At 43.3% G+C, this 12993-nt stretch overlaps 1 protein-coding gene across 1 annotated transcript in view; it reads left to right on the forward strand.

Moving 5' to 3' along the window:
- The window catches only part of AGBL4 (AGBL carboxypeptidase 4), a 1219476-nt gene extending 1217134 nt beyond the window's left edge, over window positions 1–2342 (forward strand). Inside the window, exon 13 of the mRNA XM_044770751.2 lies at window positions 2142–2342. Within this exon, the coding sequence (XP_044626686.1) occupies window positions 2142–2250 (109 nt within the window). The 3' untranslated portion in view covers window positions 2251–2342. The remainder of the gene's footprint in view (window positions 1–2141) is intronic.
- Window positions 2343–12993: the final 10651 nt, after the last annotated feature.

A 12993-nucleotide genomic window follows, 5' to 3' on the forward strand; every position in this document is an offset into this window, starting at 1 on the left:
GAGAGGTGAAAGACATAAATTGACCTGATGGATTTAGGTGGGTATGTGTGTACTAGCATATTTGCATTATATGTGAGGCTTTTGTGAGTAGCTTCTTTATGTTTGGGTGGGAAAATGCATGAGTTTGTGTAGTTGAGAATGCTTGTGTGTGCGCATTGCTGAGGATTGGACAGCAGCAGATCATTGTCAATTCTAAGCAGTTTTTACATCACTCCTGGTCAGAGGTCCTGGGTTAAGTTTCTGTTTGAAATTCTATCCAATCTCCTGACATTTCATCCGTATTACTGGGGTCACCGCTCTGCCCAGCCTCCCTGGGACTGTGCTCAGCAGGATGTCAGGGCCACCTCTCTTCCTTCCCAGTCCTAGTGAAGGCTGACACTGACTCCAGCCGGGCCAGTCCCTGGGGTGGGGAGCTGGCCAGGAGCCCTTCCCTGACTGTCAGCAGGTGATCTCGTGTTTATATCTCTTTCCTGTATCTCAGTCTTCGTGTTCCTGTCTGTCCTTTTCCTTTCCTCCTTTAGGCCAGTGTTGACTAAAGATTGAAAAAACAACTGTGGTGATATGTGGGCGAGACTGCATCCTTAACACCCCAGTGCCTCCCCAAGTTGTTCCTGGAGAGCTGGATGCCCTGGTTCCAAAGTGTTCACTTCTGTTCCATTTTAGAAGCCCTCACCCGGGGCCTGCTCCCAACTAGGCTGAGTACTAGGTGGTGGTAGGAGTGGAGGGTTTGAGGCTGTGAAATACACACTTCACTGCTGTGGCCCAAAGAGCAGCTCCAGGGGGCTTGACACCTTGACTTTGTTGAAATGCAAATATACTGGATGGGAGCTTTCAAACATTAATCTAAGTCTACCTTAATTTGTTCTGTAGTAAGCTTAACATCCATTCATTCCTTCTTTTATCCATTCATCCATTCACCCTTAGGCAGACCACATGTTTGGTTAGAAAGAGTGCTACCCCAGAAACCTGGATTTAAACCTGATTCAGCTGCTCTCATCTTCCCTCTTTGAACCTCAGTCTCACATGCAGAATAGAATTAAGAATGAGTGCTCTTCCTAATTCATGGAAGTACTTACAAGAACTTCAGGGGAAATGGATGTAGTGGGAAAAGGGAGTAACCTTCTCCGAGTTCCTACCGTTACTGCCCAAGGGGGGTTGTCTGCCCAGCACAAGACATGCCAATAGTCAAGAGGCAAGGTGGTGGGAGAGAAAGGGTTTTCTATTACAGCTTGCTAGCAAGGTGGAAGATGGCTGACTAATGTCTGAAAGAACCATCTTACAGAACAGACTACAGGCCAGTTACATAGGGGGCTGGCCTCCAGGTCAGGGAGACATCTGGTCTCCGGATGGGGGCCTCCATCTGATCTCCACGTGGGGCAGACATCTCGTCTTAGTTCCTGATAGTCTTTTGGTTTACTGGATATGCATCAGAGACGCAGAGACCGGAGCAATACCCTGATCTTTCAATTGTCATTGATGATGGCTATCAGCATAGACTTTCTGCCTGGGGGTCATCACATTCCTAAGAAACTCAAAAGAACCAAGTTATCAACTTATAGCCGCTGGAAGGGACCATGAAATCTACAGAGCATGTCTGGGTTAGCTAATCAGAGGTCATTCAAAGTTACAATATGATTTCTCTTCTACAATATGGCTTCCCCGTGTCAACCTTGTGTTGAGCCAGTATCACTACTAGAGGTCAACACTTAGCAGGCATCCATTCTACAGCCACACAATAGGAGGAGACTAGGGTGAAGGACACGGACCTTGAAAGGATTCATTAAAAAGAGCCTGAACTAGAAGCAAAAATATCTGGGATCTAATCTGAGTCTACTAGCATTTCTATAATTTTAGAAGCGTCACTCTCCCTCTCAAAGCCTCAGTTTGCCTGTCTGTAAAATGAGCCTGTTGAAGGATGTGATCACTAAGAGCTTCTACAGTTCTGCCATTCAGGGGTTCTAGGAACTGCTCCTCTAACCCAATTGCCTGGCCTGAAAGATGATCTCATAGCGACCTTGAAAAGCATGTCAGGTTGCTGGACCCTAATGCTGTCGGCAGAATGCCTAGGTAGTAAATTTTCATACTCAGCTCAGTGGCTCTGGTGGTGACACCAGCCTCCCAGAGACTCTCTCTATCCTCAGATCTGATGCTGCACCAGAGGCCTCTGGAGAGATGAGACCAGCGGGTGACACAGCAAGCCTTGCATACAGAAGGTGCAGTGCTGTGGACCTAATTAACATCACCGTGTAATAGATACTGTGGAGCACGCCTGAGCTGCCAGACAGAATGAATAAAGCAGTGTTTTATCTTAAGTGTTGGTTAACAGTGAGTAACAAATAGACTTGTGCATTATTTGCTACACTTCACTGCCCAGACCTGCTACGGCTGCCCTAGACCCCGTGAGAAGGCACACCCTGATTTCAAGGGTGTGCATTATAAATTGCTTGTCAAGCAGCTGCAGGACTGGGACCCTGACCGGATAGAACATGTAGAGAGGCAGGCGCAAGAGTGTGGACAGATCCAGCTGAGATCCAGCTCTGCTACTATGTAACCTTGAGCCATCTCTATGAACCTCAGTTTCCTCGCATAACATGGGATTAATTAATGCCCGGGTCCCAGGAGGTTTGTGAAGAATAAATGACATGATGTGGATAAAGTCCCTAGCAAATGGCAGTGTCCCTACAAAGGTAGCTATTATTATTTGTCACATCCCCCTTACTCTAATGCTCAGCATTTCTAAGGCAGTCCACCAAGCCAATATGCTGGCACACACTTGGAAGCTGTGGTGCCTCATTGTAAATGGATAATGAGGTGACGGTGTCTTTCTGCAGCAGCAGCAGGTGGTCATTTGTCCACCTACAACAGTGTCCTCCTCTCCTCTCATTGTAATATCATCAGTCTTTCATTCATTCATTCATTCATACTGCCTGTCAAGGTATCTTAGTTTAGGTTCTTTCAAAAGCAGAGACTGGGACAAGGAACTGACAACAAACAGCTTATTTGCCAGATGCTACCCAGAAGCAGAAGTAAGAGAGAGGCATAGTGAGACAGAGCAGGGGGAAAACCCAGTAAAGTATGTTAATGAGCTAGTTACCACTGAGGGGGAGAGGCCTCAAATTCCCCTTCACTTCCCCATTGCTCCTCTATGAGGCTGATCCCCGAGACAGCTGAGGTCCACTTGGTAAGGGATGCTGGCCAAGTGCATGGAACTGTCCACCATGGCTGTGCTGAAATCAGGTGAGCTGAGGAGATATGCAGCAGGCAGTACAAGCATCTGCTGCATATGGATGTGGGAGGGTTGAGTGAGGCATGAGTGTCTTGTCTTTGCTATCACATTGCTGGGAAGTGTGGTAGGGACAGTGTCTGAGTTAACTCTGCATTGCAAGAATCTAGCACAGTGCCTGCAGAGTTGCATACCCAGTGATTATTTGGTGAGTGAAAGGGTGGATAGATGGATGGATGGATGGAAGGATGGATGTATGACTGGATGTATGGATGGATAGATGGATGGATGGACAGGTGGATAGATGGACATATGGAGGGATACATGGGTTTTCTCCTTTGTAAGACTAATTTCTCCCTACAAACGGTGTGGTTAAATGGAGGTTTGGGGAGGTTGGATGCAGATGAAGTTTGATGTACAGGGGTGAGCAACATAGGGCCGAGGCAGATAAGTCAAAGAGCCCTCAGAAGTAATGAATCTAGAGCTAGGTCAAGTGAGCTGGGCCAAACTGGCCGTTGATGCTGAGCCTGTTGATGGAACTGCCCAACCTGGTACTCCAGCTTGGAATCAACACCACAAATGGGAGCCAGAAGAGCAGGTGAACTGAAATTGTGAAGAAATATATTCTCAGAGCAGGATCAGAGGGGGAGCGCCCCAGAGAGCCGGTAGCCTGAAGCCTGGACTCAAAGGATCTCAGATTTAGACACTCCATAGGCCTTTGCAAAGCCTTGCCCATATTTACTGTCAACTTAGATATTGCATGAAAGCTGAATTTCCTTTTAATAATTAGTGCATTTGACCAGGAAAAAGGAAATCAAAAACAAAGTGAGATTTTATACAGTTTTTAGACATCGTTTTTTAATTGTAGTTGAAATCTTGAAGTTAAGATAATTTCTGTTAACGTTGCCTTTTTCCTGATTATGAACGTAATACTGTTGGTTTGGAAAATTTTGAAATTTGAAAAATAGGAAAAAGCATGAAGAAAATAACTTACCATCGCCAAGGTATAAATAACTTTTAATGTATTTTTAATGCCTTTGCAAGGAAATTGAGGTAATTTTATATTTTCAGTTTTAGAATTTTCTCCCACTGATCTCCGAGCTAGATCGTATAGTGTATAGTTTTCATGTACAAGTCTTCATGTCCTTGAATACTCTTCGCAAACATTAGTTTTTACTGATTGTGTGATGTTCTTTCATTCAGATAAAACCTAATTGATTTACCTATCCCCATTTTGCTGGACATTTTGGTCTTTTCTCATTTTTTGCTATGATACATTTTGCTGGTATGAACAGAAGTATGCAAAACCCTTCATATGCAATATGTCCTTTAATCTTCCCTATAAACCTGGGGGGGGGGCACTATAGAGATTCTCTTTTCACAGGTTAGGAAACTGAGGGTCTGAGAGGAGTTCAGTGGTTTGTCAAAGGTCACTGTCTTAGTTCAGGTTCCCCAGAAACAGATCCTGAGTTAAGGACCCAAGTACAAGGGATTTACTTAAGAAGAGATCTCAAGGAAAAAGTAGGGAAATGGGAAATGAGACGAGGAAGGTGGGCAGCCAATGTAATGTGCGTTTTCAAGCAAGTTGCTAGGGTGGATAACCAGAGCTTAATCCTGCTGGGGAAACCCGGGAGCCAGTGTAGACTCATGTCTCAGAATCATCTGACACGAGGCGTGAGGGAGCTGGGTATTTTTCACCAACTCCAATCCATCTTGGCTGAGGCTGCTCCCAAGGAGCCCGAATTCTCTGTCACTTCTAGACTGTTGTGGGGGAGGGGGCAAGGCAGGCTCTGGCGGTTACATAAATGCAGCTGCTGGCAGCCAGAAGGTGGGCAGGGTTCCCTGCAGTGGTGAGGGCATGGGGATAAGGTTGGCACTGCCCAGGGCCGCTGAGGTCAGTCACACAGCTACAGACTGTCAGAACCAGGATTTGAATGCAGATGTGCCTAACTCCAGAGCCCGTACCTTTAATGACCCAGCTTTGCAAAGAAATGAAACCTCCTTGTGACCTTGGGCAAGTCACCTCATCTCTCTGAGCTCCAGGATGGGGATGCTGCTATCTGCCATAACTGACTCAGAGCACTGTCATGAGATGACAGCATGGACACGTCAGCACTTTGATCATCAAGTAGGCCATCATTGGTTCAGCATTACTGACCATTCCCATCAGGCAGGGAGGAATCTCATCAGGCAGCCAGTCAGTGCTTTCCTGATGATAGCTGATTAAAAGAAATTAATAGGAGATGGGCCGGTTCCCTGAGTTTATTAGAGGAATAGTTTTCTAGATTAATTGCATAGTATGCAATGTACACATGGCTCATTGAAATAAAGTCCTTGAGGAACTTTGGAACATTCCATTTTTCTGGCAAGAGGGAGACAAATACACAATTGCTCATCCCTATGCACTGACAGTCTCCAGGTCTGGATTCTTCCAAGAGGGAGTTTAATTGTTCCATAAGCTTCAAACTCAAGGGCTTCTCAATGCTAACCTCCTGACGAGCTACATTAAAGGAAAGATGACAATGATGCCAGTTGACATATTTATTGAATATGGGGATCCCGAAGAAGTCGATGCAGGCTGCTCATGCCAATGAGGTTACAGATGGGAAGTCAGTGTTGCTGCAGCCCTCCCACCTGACTGAAGTTCACACTCAAGGTAAGGTCAAGACAAGCTGGAGATCTGAACCCTGGTCTGGCTGACTTCAAAATGCATGTTTATTCTTTAAGACCACCTATGTGTTCTCTCCTGACAAAGATGTTTTACAGCTTTACCGACCACTAGAAAGCAAGTGGGAGTTTGTGCACAGAATCATTCCTATGTGGCAGCTACCAATACCAGGATTGATTTCTATGCCCTGCCCCCACCCTAGTGCAGGTCTGTATAAGCATTTTTCTAGACTTTTTTTGGTAGTACACAACATAAGTTAATATTTCAAAGGTTTGGGTTTGTAAAATTATCGTGTTTACTCCTAGGGACTAAAGCTGTAAGTCAAGTAGCTTTCACCAGGTGAATGATGATGTCAACGTCTCCAACATCTTCTCCTCCAAATGCCGGGAGACTTACGTATGTTCTTAATCCTCCCCACGACCCTGAGTGGAGGGTACTACAATCCCCATTTTGTGGCTGAGGAGTTGGAGACAGAAGGAGTGACATGCCCAGAGCTACATCACTAGTGAGTGGTAGGGGGAGGATTCAGACTCACTTCAGCCTGGCTGCAAAGCTCAAGCACTTTGACACCAGGACGCTGCCTCCAACTGTCCGGATGTTCCCCAGCCTCAAAAGGCAGCTTTAAAACCCACAATTGCGCCAACAATTCCAGATCCTCATCTCTAGCCTCATACCATCTCAGAAATTCAGATTCATAGAGTCAGTTGATTACCAGGCATCTCAGACTTAAAAGGGATTTTTAATTCCCACGTATTTTTTGCCCTGCCTCAAATGTCCTTCTCTGTTGGTCTTTCTTATCCATGCGAAAGACGCTGCCATATGATTGTTGGAGCTAAAAATTTTGTTGTCGTTCTGATGCCTCCCTTTTGATTCTTCATATCTAATACATTAATACTCCTACACAATACACCCAAAATTTATCTACCTCCCTCCATCCCTCTATGGCCACCTCAGAGCAAGCCACCAGCATCTCCAGCCTGTGTGAATGCAAAACCTTCCTAAGGATCCTGCTCGCACCTCCACTCCCCTGCAGTCCATTCTCCACACACAGCCAACGGGTCCTTTTTAAAAAACAGAAATCACATCATCTGCTACAGAATGAATGCTTGTGTCTCCCCCCAAATTCATATGTTGGAACCTAATCCCCAACGGGATGGTATTAGGAGGTGAGGCCTTTGGGAGGTGCTTAGGTCATGAGGCTAGAGCCCTCAGGAATGGAAGTACTGCTCTTATAAAAGAGACCCCACAGAGCTCCCTGGTCGCCCTCCTCCACGTGAGCACGCCCCCAGAAGGCCCATCTGTGAACCAGGAAGTGGGCTTTCACCAGTCACTAGATTTGCTAGCATCCTGATCTTGGACTCCCCAGCCTCTAGAAGTGGGAGAAATAAATCTGTTGTTTATAAGCCACTCAATTTATAGCATTTTGTTGTAGCAGCCCAAATGGACTAAGACATCATCATTTCCCTGCTGAGAGCCCATTTTTTTCCCCACCACACTTAGATCAAAAAACTTTCAAATGGGTCACCTGAAACTTGCACATCTTAGCTTCTCAGCAATGACCCTACACGACGTGGCCCCTAACTGCCTCTCACACCTCTACTCTCACCACACCCCCCTTGTCCTCTATGCTCCGGCCACGTTGGCCTTCTTCCCACTTCTCAAACATGCCGCATTCATTCAGATTTAGGGTTATTACACTAGCTGTTCCCTCCCCTCGTTGCTGCTTACGTGTATCCTCCTCAGAGAGCTTTTTCCTGAATACTAGCTGGTCCACTCCAGCATGCACGTGTCTTGCCAGGGCATTCAAACAACCTGCCACTTCCTGCTCTTCAGGTCCATTTATTGGGATGTCACAAATACGGCGGACCAGTGTGACCTTCCATGGACTGTCCAAACAATCAAGGCCCCTCCAGACTGTGTTGTAACAGAGAACGGAAGCGTTAATGCAGCTCTGAGGCAAGACTGAATATGTACTGCTGTCCTAAGGGAATGCACTGCCTTCTGATTCTTTCCTATAATCGAGATTAAAAGAATGCATTTACCAGGTCAGTAGCCCATATCCAAGGCCAGAGGCTGTTTTGATGTGTTCTAATAAACATCGTGTATAACCACAATAAGGCTATCCTTTGGTTATTTCACAGTAATCCACCATAATCATCCCCTTTTGTTCAGGTGTCAGAATGGTAAATTAAATGGGAATATAATGAGGACTACTACTCCTATATCTTCTAAGTCTAACATCTACCATTCCAATAGAATCAGTATTGCTTTTGATTTATTATCTTCTGAGGGGTGGTAGCATTTCAGGGGCATGCACTTTCCTTGTCCCACCATAATGACTCTTGCTCCACAGATCATGAAATGAACATGAGATTTTTGCCAGCCGCCAAGTATATCCATCTCAATTATATATTCGGGTCCCAGGGAAAAGACCACATTGGATCTACTACGAAGTGGATCAGGACTCAATTTATCCTGGCTTCCCTAGACCTCCATTCTATAAAGAAGTCATATTGGCACTTGGGGTTTTCTGGAAACATATCAGCTCAGATCCTCTATTTAGCAGCCCTCAGAAGAGCTGGGTCCTCCTCACTCTCTGGTATTCAGTACTCTGGAGAGTGGCCATAGGTCCCTTTGGAGAAAGATTGGGTGAAACACAAAAGTATATGCTTCCTGGTGTGGTAGGGTCCTTCCTAAAGGGACCTGGCTCCTGCCTTCATCACTGAGCTCTGGATATGAGAATTGGCCCAAGTCTGGAAACCGGGCAAGTGATCATGATTTTTCCTTCTGGCATCTGACATCAACCTTCTGCTTTCCTGCTCCCAATCTTTTTTGGTTAAGTCAAGAAAAACCTTCATTGTCTGCCATTCATCTCACCACTTTGCCACAGAGCCCTGTGGGTCAGTGCCATGTAGTCATCATTGTGGCTTTGCTGCCTGTTATATAATCACATCGACCTTCACTTTGATGGGTAAGTGTTAAACTTAGTCTCTGTTATTCCAGAATTCTGTCACACTCATTAATATTAGGGACAGTTTCAAAGCAGTGTCCCCTACTATTACCTCAGTCAACAGAGGACAACCTACACTGACCTCTCACGGATGCTGGGCCCTTTTCACAGGCACATTGCTCCCTGTCTTCACCAAGGCAGTCCTCAGGGTCCTCAGAAGGAACACAATCAGTTGATGGGGCTCAGATTTCGATAACATCCATTTTAGCACTGACCACGTCTTTGCACCTTTTGGCCCTTTTTCAATACTTTGCCAAGGCAGTCCTAGCATCTTTCCTCATTTACTACAGGCCATCATGTGTGTGTGTGTGTGTGTTTTCAAGATTAAAGGAGCCATAAAGCAGCATATTAAGACTGGCTTCACGTGTCTTTTCAGAATGCTAAACACTAAGTCACAGGTTAATGCCCCCATATTGATAAACTCTCTTATCCACTCTTATATTCAACTATCATCCTCAACCCGCATTACACTAGTCCCTCAGGATGCATTCCCAGATGTGTATGTTTAGTTTTCAGTAGTGCATATTAACCAGGTGAATAATCCTTTTGTCCTTTAAAGCTTGTCCTTTGAAAAGAATCAATAAAATCAATAAACCTCTGGCTAGACCCATCAGAAAAAGAAGTGAGAAGACACAAATTACCAATATCAGGAATGAAAAAGAGGATACAAGTACAGATCCTTGAAATAATAAAGGATAATAAGGAAATAATATGAATCACTTTATGCCAATAAACTTGACAAATTAGATGAGATTCAAAAATTTCATGAGACACACGAACTACCAAAGCTTCCTCAGCAAAGGAATGGATCACGCAAATCGTTCTGTACCTAGTGAAGAAATTGAATTTAGAGTTTAAAACCTTGCCACAAAAGAAACCTCCCACTCCAGGCCAGAATGGTTTCACTGGTGAATTCTGTCAAATATTTAAGGAAGAAATAATGTAAATTCTCCAACAATTCTTCCAGAAAATAGAAGTGAAGGCAACATTTCCCAATTCATTTTATGTGGCTAATATTGCACTGATTAAAAAAAATCCAAAGGCATTTAAGGAAATAAAACTACAGATCAATATTTCTTATGAATACAGACATAAATATCCTTAATAAGAGTTTTGCAAATCAAATACAGCACTACCTCGAAAAAATGAGACATGTTGAGCAAGTCAGGTATATCCCTAGAATGCAGTCTTGGTTTTTAACATTTGAAATTAGTTACAATTCACTATATTAGTAGGAAAAAAAAGAAAATCCATGTGATCCTCTCAAAGGATGCAGAGAAAGCACTGATAAAAATTCAACTTCTATTCACGGTTAAAACCAAAAAATAAAAACCTCTCAGCAAACTATCAGAAAACCTGAACAAGGACATCTAGTGTGGGTTTTTTCCACTCAATAGCTCTAGAAACAATGACAAATCCAGGAGCAGTGAGCATCACTGGTGCCCGTATTGTGATCTTGAAATACCATGTCTCACCAAAAGAAACCAGCACATCTCAGAGAAAAGGCTGATTCTGGGACTGAGGCAGGAAACATGCTAGGTGAGCCTGGAACATCTTGTCATACCAGAGAGCAAGAACCCTATCAAATTCGACTGGATCCAGTCAAAAGGACTCAGGAGTCAACTTACGGGGCTCCCAGTGGTGAAAGAAGGAACAATTTGAGCTTCAGTAAGGATAGCAACTACAGAGGCTGGAAAACACTAAATGTGTTTACACATATTATTAGTTCATTAAAAAAAAAACATCTAGTTCACTTTTGTAAAACGATAGGAAACCTCATTATCTTACAAAACTCGTTATCTTGAAAACTGGTAAATAGAGGGAAAGAATGAAAAATTTATCTTGTCTTTCCTGTGTGAAGTGGAAAATGTGCTAACATCAAAAATAGAGAAAGCTAGACATTATGTGCCTTCTGTTGAAAGAATACAACACCACTTATATTTTGACCAAAAAAAAAATTTAACCTGAATTTGATCAAGCCCCTACATTGAACTACTAATTTTCATGAAATACAGAGGACAGAGGAACATATTAACCTGCACTATGAGGAAGCAGATAAAATCCAGATTTAGGTCATCCAAAGGCCAAATAACCTAGGTTCTTCCACAAATAAGTTGCAAGTAAAAAGTTGGAGGAGGAGGGAAATTTTAGACTTAAGACACTTATAAAACATAAAAAATAGGCAAAATTAACCTGTATTACTCAGAGATTCACCCTAAATGATAAAACTGTAAAGAAACACAGGAAGTCGTAACTACAGAAATTAAAGATAAAGGTTACTGTGAGAGGGGAAGGAGGAGGCTGTGATTGGGTGGAGTGAATGGAGGACTTTTCAGTTAGCTGGCAAAGTTCTATTTCTTGACCTTGATGGTATTTACAAGGGTATTTGCCTTAAAACAATCCATTAAGCTATATCTTTATTTCATGTGGCTTCCTATATCTGTTTTTTATTTTATAATAAAAAGTGTTTTTTAAAAAAGCTGCTAGGTGGAAAATGATTTGAGTGGGAGAGGATATTTGTGCATATATAACCATCAAAGGAGTATTTCCAAAGCATGAAAGATGTCTGAAAATTCATTAGAAAATGGTAACCAACTGCGTCGGGAAACAGAGGCAAACTCATATTGGTTAACTTGTAGAGCGCTTTATAAATAGACAGTTTACAAAGTTGAGAGTAAGCATAGGGACACCACCAGATTACTCTTTTAGGTCTGAAAGGACAAGGAGAGGTAATAGTCCCCAGAACTCAGAAACAGAAAAACTTGTTGGAGAGAGTTGCCTGCCGGGAACTGTGGCCTTGGGTCAAAGAATGCAGTCAGCCCCTAGTACCTCTGCAGAGAGGGAGCTGAGGAACTAAATAGCCCAGCCTCTCCCTTCTCCCTCCCTCCAATGTTCCCCATTGGCTGAAGTCAGAGGATCAGGGAGCCCATTGCAGCACTCCATCTGGGTCAGCCTCCAGGGACACAGAGCAGAGTGAAGAAGTTGTGAGGGTATCTGGAGGGGCCAATGAAAGATGTCCAGCACCTCAGCTCAGTAGATAAACGTCAAAGGACTTGAACAGGCACTTCACAAAGAAGGAAATCCGAATGGCCAAAACTCACATGAAACGCTGCTCAACTTCAGTTGTAACCAGGGAAATGCTAATTAAAGCCACGTGAGATGACTCTAAGCCCATATATCAGATTAGCAAGAATTTAAAAGCCTGATAGTATCAAGTGTTGGCAAGGATATGGAACAATGGGAACTCTCTTTCACTGTTAAGTATGTCAACTGTCAACTGTTATGATTTTGAAAAACAATTTGGCATTATCTAGTACAGCTAAGAATACTCTTATGCTATGACCCAGCAGTTGCACTCCTGGGTAGATAGGTACCCTAGAGAAATTCTTCCAAGTGCACCAGGAAGCAAGCACAAGCACGCTCATAGCAGTATTGTTCACAACAGCCTCGAAATGGAAACATCCCCAAATGTCCACCAACTGTAGAATGGATATCTAAAATGTGGTACATCCACACGATGAAAATGCTATTCAGCAATGATAATGTTGCTGCTCATAAAATGTGGATGAATCAATATATGACACAAAAAAGTACACAATACATAATAAATATATAGAGCTACAAAACAGGGAAAACTAAATGAAATCATTTAGGCATGTATTCTTAGGTGGTAAAAGTATAAAACAAAGCAAGAGAGTAATTTCATAAGTCAGGGTAGTGGTTCCCCCTAATGAGAGGAGAAAGCTGGATGGAAGCATCACAGGGCTGGGAGGCGTTGGAGGCTGGTCCTGAGATGCTGGAAACATTCTATTTCTTTATAAAAACTGTATTACATTTTATATATTTTATACATTTTTATATTTTTATAAATATATAAAGATTTAAAAAGGTTGATTAGAAGCCCTTTGGGCACGAGCAAAGCTCAAACAGTGGTGAACTTTCCTGTAGGAAATCCATTTCCTGATCCATTTTGTTCACAGCTGAATAATCTTTACTTGAAGTAGGGGTTCAGTAAATATTTGTTAAATGAACAAATATTTTCAGATATGTCTTGTCTTGATAAAGAACCATCTGTGTCTCACTCTCCAGAAC

Source organism: Equus asinus, chromosome 5 (genome assembly GCF_041296235.1).
Source record: "Equus asinus isolate D_3611 breed Donkey chromosome 5, EquAss-T2T_v2, whole genome shotgun sequence".
NCBI lineage: Eukaryota > Metazoa > Chordata > Mammalia > Perissodactyla > Equidae > Equus > Equus asinus.